This window comes from Amblyraja radiata, chromosome 1 (genome assembly GCF_010909765.2).
Source record: "Amblyraja radiata isolate CabotCenter1 chromosome 1, sAmbRad1.1.pri, whole genome shotgun sequence".
Lineage (NCBI taxonomy): Eukaryota > Metazoa > Chordata > Chondrichthyes > Rajiformes > Rajidae > Amblyraja > Amblyraja radiata.
Window position 1 is genome coordinate 59,033,191 of NC_045956.1, and position 19,391 is coordinate 59,052,581.

A 19,391-nucleotide genomic window follows, 5' to 3' on the forward strand; every position below is an offset into this window, starting at 1 on the left:
AACCCCCTCCACCCCCTTCACTATATCCACCTATCACTTGCAGGACATTGTCCCGCCCACACCTTTTTTCCAACTTTCTCACCTTCCCCCTACAATCAGTCTGAAGAAGGGTCAAGACCTGAAATGTCACGTATTCATGTTCTCCAGAGGTTGCTGCCTAACCCATTGAGTTTCTCCAGCACTTTGTGTCTTTTTTATCTCTGCATATATTTGGCCACAGATAGACACACTATGCTGGAGTAAAGGGCGTCATTTGCACGTCACGCAAGTGGAGCGCAAGGATTTTGAGCATCCCAAAATCATGGGGCACCGCACGCTACCGCGCGCCACTGCATACACCGCCACGCCTCACGACGCGCCCTGCGAGCGTCATGTATGCCATGCGCGCGTCATGCTCGAGTCAAGCACACGTCACGACGTGCCAACCAATTTTTATTATATCACGTAAATGACACACAAATGACGCCCAAGTGGGACAGGCCCCTCACTCAGCGGGTCAGGCAGCATCTCTGGAAAAAGATATTCCAGCATTTGGTGTCTATCCTCGGTGTAAACCAGAATCTGCAGTTCCATCCCACACATTTGATTTGTCCAAATGTCTTTTGAAAGTTGTAATTGCATCCACTTCTATAGCTTCCTCTGACAACTCATTCCAGATGTGGACTGCCATCTGAATAAATAAGCTGCACCTGAAGACCCTTTAAAATCTCTTCCCACTCACTTTAAGCCTTTGTCTCTACTTTTAGAATCCTCTAGTACATCATCAGGCCCTGACCCTACATTTTGAATGCTACTTATTTCTCTGACTTGTGTGGCAGTATCATTATAATGCATTGATATCACTATAATGCATTGGTGAGATGCACTATAATGCATTGGTATCGCTATAATGCATTGGTGGGATGCACTGTGGAACATTGATTCAGTCCCTCAAATTGATGGGGAATATGCCACATGAATGTCTGAACACTGCAGAAGTATTCTTGATAATCCTTCCAATCATGGGTAAGAGTTAGTCATAAAATCACAGAATAATGTAGAACAGAAACAGTCCTTATGACTTTACTTTAGACTTTGGACTTTAGAGGTACAGTGTGGAAACAGACCCTTCGGCCCACTGAGTCCACGCCAACAAGCAAGCTCCCATACATTAGCACTATTCTCCACACTAGGGACAATTTACAATTTACGGAAGCCAATTAACTTACAAAACTGTATGTCTTTGGTATGTCACAGTCACAGGGAGAATGTACAAACTCCATACAGACAGCATCCATAGTTAGGATCGAACCTGGATCTTTGGCATTGTGAAGCAGCAACTCTACTGCTGCGCCACTGCACTGCCCCAATTATGGCCCAACTTATCTATGCCAATGAACAAGAAACTGCAGATACTGGTTTACAAATAAAGACACAAAGTGCTGGAGTAACTCAGCAGGTCAGGCAGCATCTGTGGAGAACATGGATAGATGACATAGCGGGTCGGGACCCTTCTTCACACTGATTCTCATGTTCTCCAGAGTGGCTTCCTGACCCAGTGAATTATTCCAGCACTTTGTGTCTTTTCCATCTACCCTAACGAAGGTGTACTCCTGAACTTGTCCCATTGTTTTGCATTTGGCTCATACCCCTCTCAACCTTTCTTATAATGAGCCTTTCCAAATGTTTTTTAAATGTTACAGTTGGACTCATCTCTACCACTTCCACTGGCATATTGTTCCATATACCCACCATCAGCTTCCGTGTGAAATTCCCCCCTTCACTTTATACCTATTCCAGACCTTCACTTTTAAACTCTCCCACCCAAGGAAAAAGACTGTGTTCATCCAACTTCCCTATGCGCCTTATAAACCTCCATAAGTTGATGATTTTATAAACCTCTATAAGTTCCTATGAATGTTATGCTCAACTTGACCCTGAATTCCCTCTCCTTTTGCAGGAGGAACCTTTTGTTATGGTATCCGAAAACATTCTTGGAAGAACAAAGAAATATTATGGTTTTTCTATCGATGTCCTGGATGCCTTGTCAAGTTACCTGGGTTTCAAATATGAAATCTACGTGGCCCCTGATCAAAAGTTCGGCAGTCAGCAGCCTGACGGAAACTGGAATGGGCTGATCGGTGAACTCGCCTTCAAGGTTAGTTTGGTACCACGCTAGAGTTTAATGCACAATGTTTGTGGAGGTGTATCATTTTCCGAAGTCAAACCAGGCAGGACCGTCACAGTGAATAGTAGGCCTCTGGTAAGTGTTGTAGAGCAGAGGGTTCAAGAAGTACAGGTACATAGTTTCTTGAAGTGGCGTCACAGGTAGACAGGGTGATCAAGAAGCCTTTCAGCACATTGGCCTTCACAGAGTATTGAATATAGAAGAAGTCATTAATCCCTCCTCCCTTGACTCCATCCACGGTCCCCAATAATCCTTTCAGGTGAGGCAGAGGTTCACTTGCACCTTAGTTTAGAGATACAGCGTGGAAACAGGCCCTTTGGTCCACTGAGTCCTCGCCGACTAGCGATCACCCCTATACCAATTCTAACCTGCAGAAACTGAGGGCAATTTTCACAAACCAATTCACCTACAAACCTGTACGTTTTTGGAGAGAAGGAGGAAACAGCATCTGGAACAACCCACACAGTCACTTGGAGAACGTGCAAACTCTGTACAGACCCGGGTCAGATTGCTGGCTCTGGTAGGCAGCAACTCTACCGCTGTGTTGCCCGCCTGTTAAGCAAAAGGTACAGGAGAAATAAAAACACAAAGTACTGGAGGAACTCAAGGAATCAGGCAGAATCTGACAATGGATAATGGGAGATGGACAATGTTTCTGGTTGAGATCCTTTATTAGAGTGGCGAAGAGTGATACAATAACTAGCTTCAATATAACACAATATTATAATACTTTTTTGAATCTATGGATTAAATTTTCTGCTGCAGCTATGAAAAGCACTATTTAGGGACTATATTTTATAAACATTAATAATAATTTTTGAAATTGAGTATGAATTGACAACACTATACCAACCAGTGAGATTGAGTCATTGTCATAGAATGATACAGCGTGGAAACAGACCCTTCAGCCTAACTTGCCCACACCGGCCAACATGTCCTAGCTATACTAGTCCCACCCAAGTCATGTTGCAGATGTATAACATTTTTATTGGGCATTATTTGCAGTATAAATGCAGTTCTGGTCATAGCATTTCAGGAAGGATGTGGAGACTTTTGAGAGGGTGCAGAAGAGATTGCCGGGATAATAGAATATTGACTATAAAGAGAGATTGGACACACTTGGATTGTTTTCTCTGTAGCTTTGGAGGATGAGGGGAGATATGATAGACGTTTATACAGTTATGGCAGGAACTCTAACAGTTCTCTGTGGGTAAAATGTTAAATACTAGAGGACATTGCTTTGTCAGAGAGTAAAGTTTTATTTAGAGATACGACGTGGAAACAGACCATTCGGCCGACCAATTTCGTGACAACCAGCGATCCCCCAACACTAACACTATCCTACACACACGAAGGACAATTTACTATTTTACCAAGCCAATTAGCCTTCAAACCTGTACGTCTTTGGAGTATGGGAGGAAACCGGAGCAACCGGAGAAAACCCACGCAGGTCACGGGGAGAACGTACAAACTCCGTACGGACAGCACCCGGAGTCAGGATCGAACCTGTATCTCTGCCGCTGTAAGGCAGCAACTCTACCGCTGCACCAACGTGCCGGCCCAAAGTTGAAGTTAAGGTTAAAAGTCAAAAGTTAAAGATTAAGTAAAGTTAAAAGAAGAATTTCAAAGCAAGTATTATACGGAGAGGCAACAAGTGCCTGGTATGCACAGCCAGGGTGGGTGAAAAAAGCAGATGCAGTAACAACGTTAAAGAGGCATTTAGTCAGAGACATGAATAGTAAGGGGATGAAGGAATATAGACTATGTGTAGGCAGATGGGATTAGTTTAGCAGATATTGTGGCTAAAAGGCCTGGTCTCTGCCTTTTTTCACACAGAGGGTCGTGGGTATATGGAATAGTTTACCAGAGGAAGTAGTTAAGACAAGTAATATAACAACATCTAAAATACATTTGGACAGGAACATGAACAGAAAGGTTTAGAGGGATATTGGCCATACGCAGGCAGGTGGGACTATTGCAGATGGGGTATTTTGGTCAGCATGGGCAAGTTGGGTCATAGGGTCTGTTTCTGTGCTACATAACTCACTGACTCTGATATGAGTACACAAACTCCATAGTCCTTATGCAACCAAAGTCAGTCCCTAAAAGTTCATGGTAGACAAAAATGCTGGAGAAACTCAGCGGGTGAGGCATCATCTATGGAGCGAAGCAAATAGGCAAAGTTTTGGGTCGAAACCCTTCTTCAGACTGATGTGAGGGTGTGGTGGGGGGGGGGGGGGGGGGGGGGGTGGTTGGGCGGGAGGAAGAAAGGAAGAGGTGGAGCCAGTGGGCAGAGGGAGCAAAGCAGAACAATACTGCAAAAGGCATTGATGGCACTAAACGTGTTGAGTTAATTTGGATTCCTTAAGACAGTCATGAAATATGAATTTGGAAAAAGGCACAACTTCTTCTGAATATTTCAGATGAGGCTATACATCTATGTCTACAGACCCGTTGACATCCTCGTTAATCAATCGGACATCCGGCGTCCCTGCCTGAGATGCACTGAAGTGCTGTCTATGAGCCAGCAATCCCAGAGATCAAATAACAATAGCCTGAGCATCGCTGGTGAAGGGAATCATTCCAGACAAGAACATTCAAGACAGGAACTAGAACTTGAAAGCGTGCACCACCAGATTCATTACCAGCTTCTGTCCCTCCGTTATCAGGCTTCTGACGGTCAGATTTTGGTCATCGTTATCTCTGGTCTTTGTTCCAACCATCCTCCTATGAACCCCCCCCCCCCTCCACCACGCCTGCATCCACCTGCCACACTTTGTCCTGCCTCTCCCCTCTCCTAGCTTTCTCTTCCCCCTCTACAAACAGTCTGATGGAGGGTTCCGACCTGAAACGTCATCTATCCATGTTCTCCAGAGATGCTGCCTGACCTGTTATGTTTCTACAGCACTTTGTGTCCTTCTGAATGGTCCTTCCATAAGCTAGGGTACTGTCCGATTCACCCCTATCACCATTGGAGTTTGTCTATGGAACAATGCTGTGCTACAATGCTGTGCTACAATGCTGTGAACCATATTCTTCACTCTGTATCTTCTCCTTTGCTCTATTTATTACACTTGAGTGTGAACTGATTGTATCTATGTGTGGTAGATCTGATTTGTTAGGATAGCAGGCAAAACAAAGCTTTTCACTGTTCCTCGGTACACATGACAATATTAAACCTAAACCTAAACCTAAACATTATTCCAGCTGAAAGAAGCTGAGCATGGAATTATGCTTTTACTGCATTATAAGCTTGGTAGCAGGAGATGATGGGTTGTGACTCTCCTGGGTGGTTCTTCTGTTGTTCTGGACACCTTCTGCAATGTGTTCAGTCTGAAGAAGGGTCCTGACACCAAAACGCCACACTATGGTCAATTTACAATTTTATCAAAGCCAATTAATCTACAAACCTAAGATAGACACACTCAGCTGGAGTAACTCAATGGGTCAGACAGCATCTCTGGAAAAAAGGAAAAGGTGGCATTTCAGGTCAAGATCTTTGTTCAGACCTCCTTCATCTCGACGCAAAATGTAATCTATTGCTTTTTTCCAGAGATGCTGCCTGACCCACTGAGTTACTCCAGCTCTCTGTATCCATCTTCGGTTTAAACCAACACCTGCAGTTCCTTCCATCATAATCTACAAACCTGCACGTCTTTGTGACGTGGGAGGAAACCGGAGCAACAAGAAGAAAACCCACGCAGCCACAGGGAGAATGTACTAACTTCATACAGACAGCACCCATAGTCAGGATCAAACCCGGGTCTCTGGCGCTGTAAATGCCCCTATCCCACTTAGGAAACCTGAACGGAAACCTCTGGAGACTTTGCGCCCCACCCAAGGTTTCCGTGCAGTTCCCGGAGATTGCAGATGGTTGCCGGAGGTTGCAGGTAGTGGAAGCAGGTAGGGAGACTGACAAAAACCTCCGGGAACCTCCGAGCACCACTCGGAAACCTTGGGTGGGGCGCAAAGTCTCCAGAGGTTTACGTTCAGGTTTCCTAAGTGGGACAGGGGCATAAGGTTGCAGCTTTACCACTGCAACACTGGGCCGCCCTCTCTCAGGGCATCAGGCGTTAACTGCTAGTCATTAAAATGTTCATGTATTTCAACAGTGCAGCAAAAGGCCACAATTTGCACTTGGATCGTTTGGGGTCACGATGACCCATCAATGCAGTAGAACATAGCTAGCATGGCATTAAGCATGATTTGAAGATTCACTGTGCCGCCCTCTCTGAGAGTTTTTTTCCTGTTTTACGAGCTGACTGCTGCTTCCATTCTGTCTCCACTTTCTACAATAGATGCTCATCTGGTTAGTGCGTAGTGGTTTCCACTGTTTATTGTACCTCTTCTTCCAAATCCTCCGCTGCACCATAATCTCACTATACTTGGCCTCGTCAAGCTTGCACTATAGCCCGTAATTCTAACTCCAGGCTCAAAAAATAAGAGATTGTTATTGAGGAGTTTGATAGATTCTTCATTAGTACGGGTGTCAGGGGTTATGGTGAGAAGGCAGGAAAATGGGATTGAGAGGGAAAGATAGATCATGATTGAATGACGGGGGCTGATGGGCTGAATGGGCTGAATGGGCTGAATGGCCTAATTCTGCTCCAAGAACCTACGAAGATGCACTTATAAATGTTAACAAAATTATGTTTCAAAACCACATAAACTCCTTTCTAGATAATAAATTTAACAGGATTACCAAGGAAACTATAAAGTGAAAAACTATAGAGACGCAGCAGCTTTATTAGATTGGGGCCAATGCTGTATAATGATTGTATTACAGAGTAAGTAATGCAGAATCTTGGACAAGTCATCCCGCAGTTTATGAGTTTGAATCCCACCTTGGGACTTCTTATTAATAAAAAAAACTGCCTGAACATCTTTTTTTATTCATTCGTAAGACATGGCAACCATTTATTTCCCATTTCATAGTATCTCTGAGAAAGAGTGGCACCTACAGTATGTCCTTAGCAGATTTTCCATGGTGCAGTTAGGTTCAGCAACAAAGAAAAAGCAGCAACTCATATCCAAACCAGGGTGTTGAGGAAAACACAGACATTTTGGAGGTACTCAGCTGGTTAGGCAACATCTGTGGAGAGAATGGGTCAGGAGATGTTTCGGGTTGGGAACCTTCTTCAGGGGATCTTGTAAGTTTAGGAAGGATTGAATCCAGTGCCATTGTCAGTCTTATTTTTATTAATTTACTAGACTAAGTGGGACCCATAGGGTCCCAGACACACGGGAGGCCTGGTCCCCCAAAGCAACCCATTCCCCAACACAATATTCCACCACTCACCCGTTCCCCCAATGCAACCCATTCCCCAACGCAATATTCCACCACTCACCCATAGCCCCTAACTGTGCAGGCGCTGCTCATTTCCCCTCATCCCCAAGCACTCCCCCTCCTCTTCATGTATGGGAGGAGAGGAGGGGAGGGAGATAGGGAAGTGGGGTGGGTGGCCAGGGGTGAGGGGTGGAAGTGGAGGAGGGGTGTGTGTGGACGGGGAGGTGTAGGAGAGGGGGAGAGGGTGGTGTGGGGGGAGGGGGGTGTGGGCGAGGGGGTTGTGTGGGGGGGTTGTAGGGGGAGGGGTGTTAGGGCGGAGGGGTGTGTGTGGGGGTTGTGGGGAGGGTGGGTATATGGAGAGAGGGGGGTTGTGGGGGTGGGGTGTTTGGGCAAGAGTGTGTGTGGGTGGCAGGGTGTGTGGGAGATGTGTGTGGGGGGTTTGTGGAGGGGTGTGTGTGTGGGGGGGGTGCGTGTGTGTGGGTGGGTGGGTGGGGGTGTGTGGGCGAGTGGGTGTGGGCAGGAGAGGCTTGTGGGGGGGAAGGGAGTGTGGGTGGGGGGGGAGGGGAGTGTGGGGGGGGGGGGAGTTGTGGGGGGAGAGGGGTGTGTGGGCGGGGAGGAAGTGAGCTCGGAGAAAAGACAGGGAAGACCCATGGGGGGCATCATGGAGGGGGGGGGGAGCCAGCGAGGGGGACCAGATGGGTAATGGCTGGAATTGGCGGTGCGATGGGGACTCACAGCGGATGCTGGTCGCTGGTCATTCTCCTCCGCCGGGATCAGAGCCTCCACTTTCCTTTTGGTCTGGGCTGGGCTGGGTATCCCATGCTGGGCTGGGCTGTGTCCAGTCTCCGACCCTGGGCTGCTGCTTGGGGCTGGGCTGCTGCTTGAGGCTGGGCTGCTGCTTGGGGCTGGGCTGCTGCTTGGGGCTGGGCTGCTGCTTGGGGCTGGGCTGCTGCTTGAGGCTGGGCTGCTGCTTGGGGCTGTACTGCTGCTTGGGGCTGGGCTGCTGCTTGAGGCTGGGCTGCTGCTTGGGGCTGGGCTGCTGCTTGGGGCTGGGCTGCTGCTTGAGGCTGGGCTGCTGCTTGGGGCTGGGCTGCTGCTTGGGGCTGGGCTGCTGCTTGTGGCTGGGCTGCTGCTTGAGGCTGGGCTGCTGCTTGGGGCTGGGCTGCTGCTTGGGGCTGGGCTGCTGCTTGGGGCTGGGCTGCTGCTTGAGGCTGGGCTGCTGCTTGGGGCGGGACGGGGCTGCATCGGGTCCCTCCGAAAGTCCGGTTGGAAACCCCCACCAGCCATCCTCAGCTCCAGTAAAGACACGATGGCACAGGAAGGGGATGACCATCCCGGGGAGTGACAGGGGAAGAGGCTAATCCGCGCGGCGCTGACTGGCAGGAGAAAAGATTGATCTGAGCACGAGCGGTTTTTAAGATTTTTAAACCTCGCTAACTTTTACGACATTGAACTGATCAGAATGAAACTTTGTGCAATCGCAGCATGGGAGAACGGTGAGTGAACTGGCGAAAAATCATAGCACTATCGCAAACTGTTTTTGTGTAAATAGAATGACTGCAAAAGCGGAAGATAACATGATCAGCATTTTAGTTATGTATAGATATTGATTTGGCCTTGAAGAAAAACTGTCAAAGATTCCAGCACAACATCGTCAGAGATACATCTTGCTGCAAGTCCTGATATAAGCATATCCGGTGAAGCATGAGCAGATAAGCAATTGCAGCACTGCATATTTCTCTGGGGAAGCGTACAACACAGTGGTATGAATATCGATTTCTCTAATTTCAAGTAACCTTCCATTGTCTCTCTCTCTGCCCCTCCCTTTCCCTAGTCACCCTGCTAATTCCACTGTTTATATTCATTTATACCTTTATTATCACCTCTTTCAAAGCCAACAATGAACTGTTGTGGGTCCCACCGTTCCTTGGTCATTGGTGTCGGCTCTAATTTATTTTGTTTAGTTTAGAGATACAGCGCGGAAAAAGGCCCTACCGCCCACTGAGTCCGCATTGACCAGCGATCCCTGCACACTAAAACTATCCTACACACACGAGGGACAATTTACACATATACCAAGCCTATTAATCTACATGCCTGTATGTCTTTGGAGTGTGGGAGGAAACCGAAGATCTCTGAGAAAATCCACGCATTCATGGGAAGAACGTACAAGCTCTGTACAGACAACGGCCATAGTCGGAATCAAACTCGGGTCTCTGGCCCTGCAAGGGCTGTAAGGCAGCAACTCTACTGTTGTGCCCACCTGAACCTTTGAACCTTTTCATACCTCCAATTTCCCTCTCCCCTGACTCTTATATGTACCAACAGCAGAACAATGCAGTTCTTACTTGCAGCAGCTTAACAGGCCTGTAAAGGCATTACACACAAATACAAATATATTAATGAAAATAATTCAATAAATCAATTAAATTAATACTCGTTGGGGCCTTGTCGAGGCACCGTGAGGGGTCAATGGAAGAGAGGTTGGTTTGTGTGATGGTCTGAGCTGCATCCACAACTCTCAGCAATTTCTTGCAGTCTTTGGTGGAGCTGTTCCTAAACCATGCTGTTATGCATCCTGATAAAAAAGCTACTTTTTCTATTATGTGTGTTTTTTTAATTAACGTTGTAGTTTTAGGTCATTATTATTGATCTTAGCTTTTTTTCTTAATTCCATATTGTCCAATGAATTCAATTTAACTTCCACGGATACAGAAAGTGGAATTGTTAACAATGTGACTTGAATACACATGATGCTGAAATGATGGAATTGTGCCAATTTCATCATAACCTTCCACCACAGTGCAGATTGTGTTCTAATAAGCTAGCTGAAATGTTGTGCTCTCTCCACGATGTTCATTTTATAGATTTGTGAGGTTGGCAGAACTATAAAGCGTATATGAGGCATAAGGTTCTTGAAAAGTCCAGGTATGTTTGTTAATAAAGAATGTCATGGAACTATACAGCATGCAAGCAGGCCCCTTGGATTAATGTGTCCATGCTGACCAAGTTACTTAACGGAGCTAACCCGACTTGCCTGTGTGTCTCATTTTGTAATTGTAAATTGCCCCTAGTGTGTAGAATAGTGCTAGTGAATGAAGTCATCGTTGGTTGGCAAGCCAAAGGGCCTGTTTCTGCATTATATCTCCAAAGTTTAAAGTCTAAAATCTACTTGCCTGTAGATTTTTCTCTGCACTTTTCCAATCCATGTAACTGTCCAAGTATCTTTTAAATGTTGTCATTGTACCCAACACTTCTAAACCCTCTGACAGCTCATTTCATGTATGCACCACCCTCTGAGTGAGAAAGTTGGCCTCAGATCCCATCTAAATCTCCCCCCCACAACTTAAACCTATGCCCTCTAATCGTAGATAATCTTACCCTGGGGAAAAGATTGTGCCCATGTCTTTCTTGATTATATGTACCCCATAAGGTCACCTCTCAGCCTACTGTGCTTCAGGGATTAAATGGTCCAGTCTTTCTGCATAGAGGCGCAGCGATGGAGTTGCTGCTTTATAGCGCCAAGGAACCGTGTTTGATCCTGACTGAAGGTGCTATCTGTAACCTTCAATCCTGGCAACATCCTTATAAATCGTTGAGAGAAAGGAAGAAATATTTCATAATTGAATTCTAGAGGTCAGGAATCTAAAGGAATGACTGGCAGCAGTAGGGATAGAGAAGGGATAGAGGGTGGCATTGTGGTGCAGCGGTATAGTTGCTGCCGTACAGCACCAGGAACCCGGGTTCCATCCTGACTAGGGGTGCTTGTCTGTATGGAGTTTGTACGTTCTCCCTGTGACCGCATAGGTTTTCTCTGGGTTCTCTGGTTTCCTCCCACATTCAAAAGACATGCCGGTTTGTAGGTTAATTAGATTCGGTAAAATAGTAATTTATCCTTACTGTGTAGGATAGTATAAGTGTACGGAGTGATCAATGGGTGGTTGGCACGGACTCGGTGGGCCACAAGGCCTGTTTCCGTGCTGTATCTGTAAACTCGTAAGTCTAAAATGAAGTATTTTCTCTTAACTCAAGCCATTCCAGATCCAGCAACACCTTTGTACTGGATGTAACATCCAGGAATACTTATGCAGAGGCAGAGAGAACATGCAAACTCCACACAGGCAGCACTGGAAGTTAGGTTTGAACCTAGGTACCTTCAGCTGTAGACAACAACACTAATTGCCATCATGGCCACAAGTGAAAGGATTTTCACTGATCGGGTCACCTTATTGACATCTCACCCACAAACAATGTTACTTGGATTATCTGAAACTTCAACTCACACATACATTGATGCTAGTTATATTCTATCTACAGCATTGGTGGGTCACCTTGACACAAAGAACACCAGTACAAACTGTGACCTTTTGCTGCATCGGTCAAATACATGAACATTTTAATGACTAACAGTCATTACAGCTGAGCGTCTGGGCTTGTATATTCTGGAGTTTAGAAGGATGAGAGGTGATCTTTTTGTAACATATAAGATTATTAAGGGTTTGCACAACAGATCCGTTAGAGAATTATGTTATGGCTGCCTTCCTGCAGCTCCTGCAATGCTGGTGCAGCAGGTGCCAAAATGGGCTCTTTCAGCAGCACCACTAGGGCTTGGTGGGAAAGCCTGGGCTCAAGAGTATGGAGAGATTCTTGTGGCTGAACTCTGTTCCCACGAGCATGGCAGCACCGAATGAAGTTGTTCTTTTTCTTGCAATAATGGCAGGTTTTCCCGAAAGCGGGGGCATTTGTCACGAATTCTCGCGTGTGAGATGCCACAATTAATGCAGTTATGAATCATGTTGTCAGCAACCCTCTCTGATGCAGCCGGTGACTGGCGCGGAGACCCATAGAACACATGAGCATTGAAGGCAGAATGGGGTCTATGTGCAAATTGTCCCTCGTGTACAGTACTCATGATGCCCAAAACCCGGACTGGATTAGAAGGTGGAATGTGTGACATGCTTAATATGCGTAGTGGAGATTATATAGACATGGATTAATGTGGTTAATCTACACTATCCTATCCATGCACCTGTCTAAATGTTTCTTAAAAGTTCTGATGGTACTTGCCTCAACTACCTCCTATGGCAGCTCCTTCCATATGCCCATGACCCTTTGTATAACAAAGTTGCCCCTCAGATTCAGGGGTGGATCTGCTATGAAACTAATGAAGCTTACGCTTCAGGGCCCCTAATCCCAGAGGGGCCCCAGAAGCATATTCTTCCGATTTAAATCCCACAGCCCCTCCTCTCCCTCCCCTCCCACCGGCTCTGTCGGGCAGTGCTCCTGCGTAGCTCTCCACGCTCGGCCCCGCCCCCCTGGTTGGAGCCGTTCCGCTCACGTGAGGCGCCGCCAACGGCCTGAGGGGGGGGGGGTGATGGGGGGCGTCTATAAATGGCGGGAGCGGGAGAGAGGTAGCGATTAGTTGAGGCGCGGATTAGGTGTGAGGTGGGAGGTTTAGTTATGTTGAGGTGGGGTTAAGGTGTGAGGTTTATTTGTGGGGGTGAGGTTTAGTGAGGTACGGTATAGTCGAGGCGAGGTTTAGGTGTGAGGAGAAGTTTGGTAGTGAGGTATCGTCGAGGCGAGGGGTTTAGTGAGGCGAGGAGATTAGTCGAGGTGCAGGTGTGTAGGTGAGGGAAGTGAGCGTAGGTGAGGTGAGGTGTCTGAGCTCAGGAAGGGAGACCGAGGTGCTGCTGAAGGAGACAAGACCACTGCCTACCGTGGCAGAGAATTCCACAAATTCACAACTCTGGGTGAAAAAGTTTTTTCTCATCTAAGTGCTAGGCAAAGAGACATTTAAGGTGACATATTTTTTGTAAAGATTTTTTTAGCTGTATGAGGCTATTTATTGAAACATGTAACATTATTAAGGGTTTGGACACGCTACAGGCAGGAAACATGTTTCCAATGTTGGGAGAGTCCAGAACCAGGGGCCACAGTTTAAGAATAAGGGGTAAGCCATTTAGAACGGAGATGAGAAAACACTTTTTCACACAGAGAGTTGTGAATAGACATTAGACAATAGGTGCATGAGGAGGCCATTCGGCCTCTCAAACCAGCACCACCATTCAATGTGATCATGGCTGATCATCAACAATCAATACCCTGTTCCTGCCTTCTCCCCATATTCCCTGACTATCTTCAAGAGTGGATTGGCAAATTCTCTGGAGGCTTTCAAGAGAGAGATAGATAGAGCTCTTAAAGATAGCGGAGTCAAGGGATATGGGGAGAAGGCAGGAATGCGGTACTGATTGTGGATTATCATAGAAATGTCTGTTGTCTATTTCATGAAATATATACCTTTAGGGGTTATTTTGCTGCTTATGTGTTAGAAAAATTCTAAGCTTCTGTTATTTAAACTACCAGCAGAAAGCTTGAGAATCGCTTTCAATTTATTGAAAATGCAGGAGCTTCAGGGGGCATTGCCCCCTGAACCCCCACCGGGGCGCTGCCCCCGGACCCTTCCTGGGGCCTAGCTAGCCTGTCGTGGAACAATCCCATTGAAGTAGATAACAGTGGTTGCGAAGGGGCCCTCATAACAGTTCAAACTTCAGGGCCCCCAAAATGTCGATCCGCTACTGCTCAGATTACTATTAAATCTTTCCCCCATCATCTTAGACCTATGTCCTCTGGTTCTTGATTCCCCTACTCTGGTAAAAGATTCTGTGCATTTACCACATCTATTCCTTACATGATTTTGTGCATCTCTATAAGATCACCCCTCATCCTCCTGTGCTTCAAGGAATCGAGCCCTAGCCTGCCCAACCTCTCCCTGTACCTCAGTCCCTCAAATCCTGGCAACATCCTTGTAAATTTTCTCTGCACCTTTTTTCTGCTTGACAACATCTTTCCTATAACATGGTGACCAAAGCTAAACACAATAGCCTAAATGTGGCCTCACCAATGTCTCGTATATTGTAACTGTAACATGACATCCCAACTTCTATACTCAGTACTCTGACTGATGTAGGCCAATGTACCAAAAGCCTTTTTGACCACCCTATCTACCTGTGATGCCACTTCCAAGGTCCTCTGATTCTCGAATCCACCAGTCTGGTAAAAGAAGGTGCATTTATCTAATCTATTCCTTTCATGATCTTATACACTAATGTAAGACCATTTTTTAATTTTATTTCGTAATGTATTTCACAAAAACTAGTTACCTTAGGCTCATTTTTCATGTCAAAGGAGTTACCAACCACCCCCAGTTCACCCATCTAAACATAGTTTCAACAACTATCTCCATTTAAGAAAATTCCCATTTTTAATCAAGCAGATACTGCATGCAAATGAATTGTGTAAATATTGATATTTATTATATATTTTCTTCACATAGTTATATTAGAGCATTGGCAAGATAATGTGTGCTGTTTTATCAATCACTTTATTACTCTATGCCAGAGTACTTTCAGCATTCTAACAGCTGGAACAAATAAATAATACATTTAATGAGCATGTTGTTAGAAGTAGACACATAGATTCATTCAAAATTCAAGCACCATTATTAAACTATTTCAATCTTGCATTAAAATGATAATCGTTAAATCCTTCCTGAAAATGTTCCAGGTTTCCAGGTTTTATGCTCAGCTGATAGTGATTCAGTGAGTTAACAGTTAAGGGAATGTCCCACGAGCATGCGACTGCATGCGACAAGCGCGACCAAACCGGAAGTGGGGGCCGGGCGGAGGTCGAATGATCCCGTACGAGTTATCGTGAAGTTCGAGCGAAGTCCGTGGGACGTTTGCGCTAGGCGTATGCCGTCAAGACGCTGCGTACGGCGTCGAGACGGTGGATACGGCGTCGAGACGGTGCATACGCCTGTCGAGGCGGTGCGTACGGCCTCAATGTGGCTGCGGGCCGGCAGGCCGTTGCCGCGCAGAATTTTTGAACAGTGTCAGTTTTTTGGAGCCCCGCGCGATGTCGGGACCACCTCCGGACAACTCCATACGGCTCCGGCGATCGAAGTGGGACCGGCCCCGCGAGGTCGTACGGCTCAAGCGACCACGTTAGGTCGCGCTTGCCGCATGGAGTCACATGCTCGGGGGACAGGCCCTTAGGTCTATCAATGCTTCAATTTCCAATTCTCACCCTTCTCTTCAATCCTTCCAAATCCTCAATTTTCCCTATCTCCAACTCCTTTAAATGATACAGCATTCCGACTCTTAGCTTCTTTAGTTTAGTTTAGTTTTTAGTTTAGAGATACATCGTGGAAATAGGCCCTTCGGCCCGCCGCCCAGCGATTCCCTACATTAACAGTATCCTACACTCACAAGGGACAATTTACAATTTTACCAAGCAACTTTGCCTACAAGAATGTCTGGGACTAGAGGGCACAGCCTCAGATTTAAAGGACGCACCTTTCGAATGCAGATGAGGAGGAATTTCTATAGTCAGTGGGTGGTGAATCTATGGAATTCATTGCCACAGATGGCTGTGGAGGCCATGTCAATGGGTAGATGGCTGGAGAATGGGGCTGAGAGGTAAAGAGTGATCATCCATGATTGAATGGCTGAGTGGACTCAATGGGCCGAATGGCCTAATTCTGTTCCTATGACTTGACCTTATGAGCTTATAAAAGATTATCAGTTGAGCATACACTTGGGTAGAGATAGAGAGATACAGCATGGAAACAAGACCTTTGGTCCATGAAGTTCACGCTGATCATCAAGCACCTATTTATACTAATCCAACATTAATCTAGTCCAAATTTATTTTCTCCATACTGACCAATTTTCCCCAGATTCTATATAAGGGGCAATTTACAGAGGTCAAATAATCTCCAATCCCGCTCGACTTTGGGAAGTAGGAGTACCTGGGGGAAACCCAAGTGGCCACAGGGGGAATATTACAAATTCCACACACACAGCAGCAGAGGTCAGGATCGAACCAGTGTCACTTGTGCTGTGAGGCAACAGCTCTCCCAGCTGCATCACTGTGCTGCCCAAATTAAAATAGTGATTCACTATTTTTTTTTTCTGATTCTATTGATGAATATGAACCTATTGACTTCTCCTCTCTCCTGTCGGGCAAAAGATAAAGAAGCTTGAAAACACACACCACCAGACTCAGGAACAGCTTCTTCCCCTCTGTTATCTGGCTTCTAACAATCCGATCATAAGCTAGGGTTCTGTCCGATTCACTTCAACCCCATTGCGGACATTGGGCTTTGTCTATGGAACTATTGCGCTACAATGCTGAGGACTATATTCTGTTCTCTGTATCCTAACCTTTGCACTATGTATTGTACTTAAGTTTGACTAGCATGTATTTATAAATAGTACTATCTGATCTGATTGGATAGCATGCAAAACAAAGCCTGAAAACATGAGAATAATAAACCTAAATCTAAGCCTTGATATTCAAAGAGGAATATTCAAAGAGACTTTTACTAGAGCGGGTGATTCGAGAACCAAACGACCTTGAAAGTGGCATCACAGGTAGATAGGATGGTCAACAAGTCTGTTGGTACATTAGCCTTTATCAGTCAGAGTATTGAGTACAGAAGTTGGGAGGTCATGTAACAGTTATATGAGACATTGGTGCGGCCACATTTAGTGTATTGTGGTCAGCTTTGGACACCATGTTATAGGAAAGATGTTGTCAAGCTGAAAATGGTGCAGAGAAGATTTACAAGGATGTTGCTGAGTCTTGGGGGCCTGAGGTATAAGGAGAGGTTGACTGATATAGATAGGGCATCTTGGGCTACATGGGCAAGCAGGTGCTATCACAATTAAAAAAAAAACATTTGGACAGCTACCTGGATAGGACGGGTTTAGAAGGATGTGGGCCAAATGTAGGCAGGTGGGACTAGTGGAGATGGGGCATGTTGGTCAATGTGGACAGGTTAGGAGAAAGGGCCAGTTCCCGTGCTATATGACTCAATGATACAAAGTTGGGCTGAAGGGCCTGTTTTCGTGCTGCATAACTCTATGACTTGATAACTCGCGTTCCATAACTTATTATTGACGACGTTTCATTAATTTACAGCGAGCAGACGTGGGAATCTCAGCCTTGACCATAACTCCAGAGCGGGAGAGCGTGGTGGACTTCACCACCCGATACATGGATTATTCAGTTGGTTTCCTGCTGAAGAAGGTGGAAAAGTCCGTCGACATGTTTGCCTGCCTGGCACCCTTTGACATCTCTCTCTGGGCATGCATTGCTGGCACGGTGATACTGGTGGGACTACTGGTGTACCTGCTCAACTGGCTCAACCCACCCAGGCTCCAGATGGGCTCCGTCACATCCACCACCTTGTACAACTCAATGTGGTTCGTCTACGGCTCCTTTGTCCAACAAGGTAAGGCACTGCATAATAAAATGTTTGAGTTTGAGTTTAGTTTATTGTCACGTGCACTAAGGTACAGTGAAAAGCTTTTGTTGCGTGCTAACCAGTCAGCGGAACGAGAATACGTGATTACAACCGAGCCATCCACAGTGTACAGATACATGATAAAGGGATTACCATGAATAACGTTTAGCGCAAGATAAAGTCCAGCAAAGCTCTATCAAAGATAGTCCGAGGGTCTCCAATGGGGTAGATAGTAACGCAGGACTGCTTTCTAGTTGTTGGAAGGATGGCTCAGTTGCCTTATTCAGAAGAAACTGTCCCTGAATCTGCAGGTATGCGTTTCACATTTCCATATCTTTTTCCTGATGGGAAGGTTGAGAAGAGGGAGTTACTGGGGTGTGACTCGTCCTTGATTGCCAAGACAGCATGGTGTAAATGTACTCAATGGAAGGGAGGTTGGTTTGTGTGATGGTCTGGGCAGCGTCCTGGAACTACAATTGCTGGTTTATACCAAAGATAGGCACAAAATGCTGGAGCAACTCAGCAAGTCAGGCAGCATCTGTTTTAGTTTCAATGTTTTGAGGTACAGTGTGGAAACAGCCCCTTCAGCCCACTGGGTCCATGCCGACCAATGATCACCCGTTCACACTAGTTCTATCCTGCAGACTTGGTACCATTTACAGAAGATAATTAATCTACAAATCTGCACATCTCTGGAGAAAATAGATAGGTGACTTTTTCGGTTGAGGCTATTTGTAAAACACTGCTGCAGCATAAACTGTGGCATGTGACACTGCTGCAGCATAACTTCACCTGTGACGTGTCCATTCCATTACTTCTGTTCCATTGAGTCATTGTTTAAAATGGGGGTCTCCAGTCCAGGTATCCATTGCCTGGAAGATTAGATGCTTGTGTGTGCACTATTCCTGCTGAGGGATTGAACGATAGATCATGGAGACATAGCCTTTGGCCCACCGAGTCCACACGGACCATCGATCACCCGTTCACACTGGTTCTGTTGTCCCACTTTCTCATCCACTTAACAGGGACTGTTTTACAAAGGTCAATTGACCTATAAACCCGCACGTCTTGGGATGTGGGAGGAAGCCGGAGCACCCGGTGGAAAGCCACGCGGTCACAGGGAGAACATGCAAACTCCACGCACACTTTATCCGAGATCGGGATCAAACCTGGATCTCTGGTGCTGTGAGGCAACAGCTGTACCAGCTGTGCCACTGTGCCGTTCCTCCAAAGTTGGTGCTTAGTTTTTTTATGTACTGTGTCACATTGCAAATACAGACCCACTACTGATTTTCCGCCAACTGGTGCCCCCCCCCCCAGTCGAATTTTCTCCCTGTGGCCGAGATTCCAGGACTCTGGGCCAGCTGGAGCCGGTAGATCCGTTCCCATAGCTGACTTCAGCGGCCACCTTTGCAGGCTGGTATCTCGACCCCCAAGGCCATGACCTCTGTTAGTCCAGCAAAACGGATAATGCGACTAGGCTCTGGAACCAAGGGTGCCGGAAAATTGATAGTGGACCCATATAAGAAATTTTTAATCTTACATTGCATACATTTACATACTGTATAGTGAATACATTTGCTTTGCTTTACATACATGCAGCAATTACAGATTACAAATTTTGTAAT

At 46.1% G+C, this 19,391-nt stretch overlaps 1 protein-coding gene across 2 annotated transcripts in view; it reads left to right on the top strand.

Annotated features, from left to right (window-relative positions):
- The window catches only part of grid2 (glutamate ionotropic receptor delta type subunit 2), a 938,240-nt gene that overhangs the window by 753,053 nt on the left and 165,796 nt on the right, over positions 1 to 19,391 (top strand). For both annotated transcript variants that reach the window (XM_033022403.1, XM_033022410.1), the window contains exons 10-11: positions 1,940 to 2,137; positions 17,439 to 17,751. In XM_033022403.1, the coding sequence (XP_032878294.1) occupies positions 1,940 to 2,137; positions 17,439 to 17,751 (511 nt within the window). The remainder of the gene's footprint in view (positions 1 to 1,939; positions 2,138 to 17,438; positions 17,752 to 19,391) is intronic.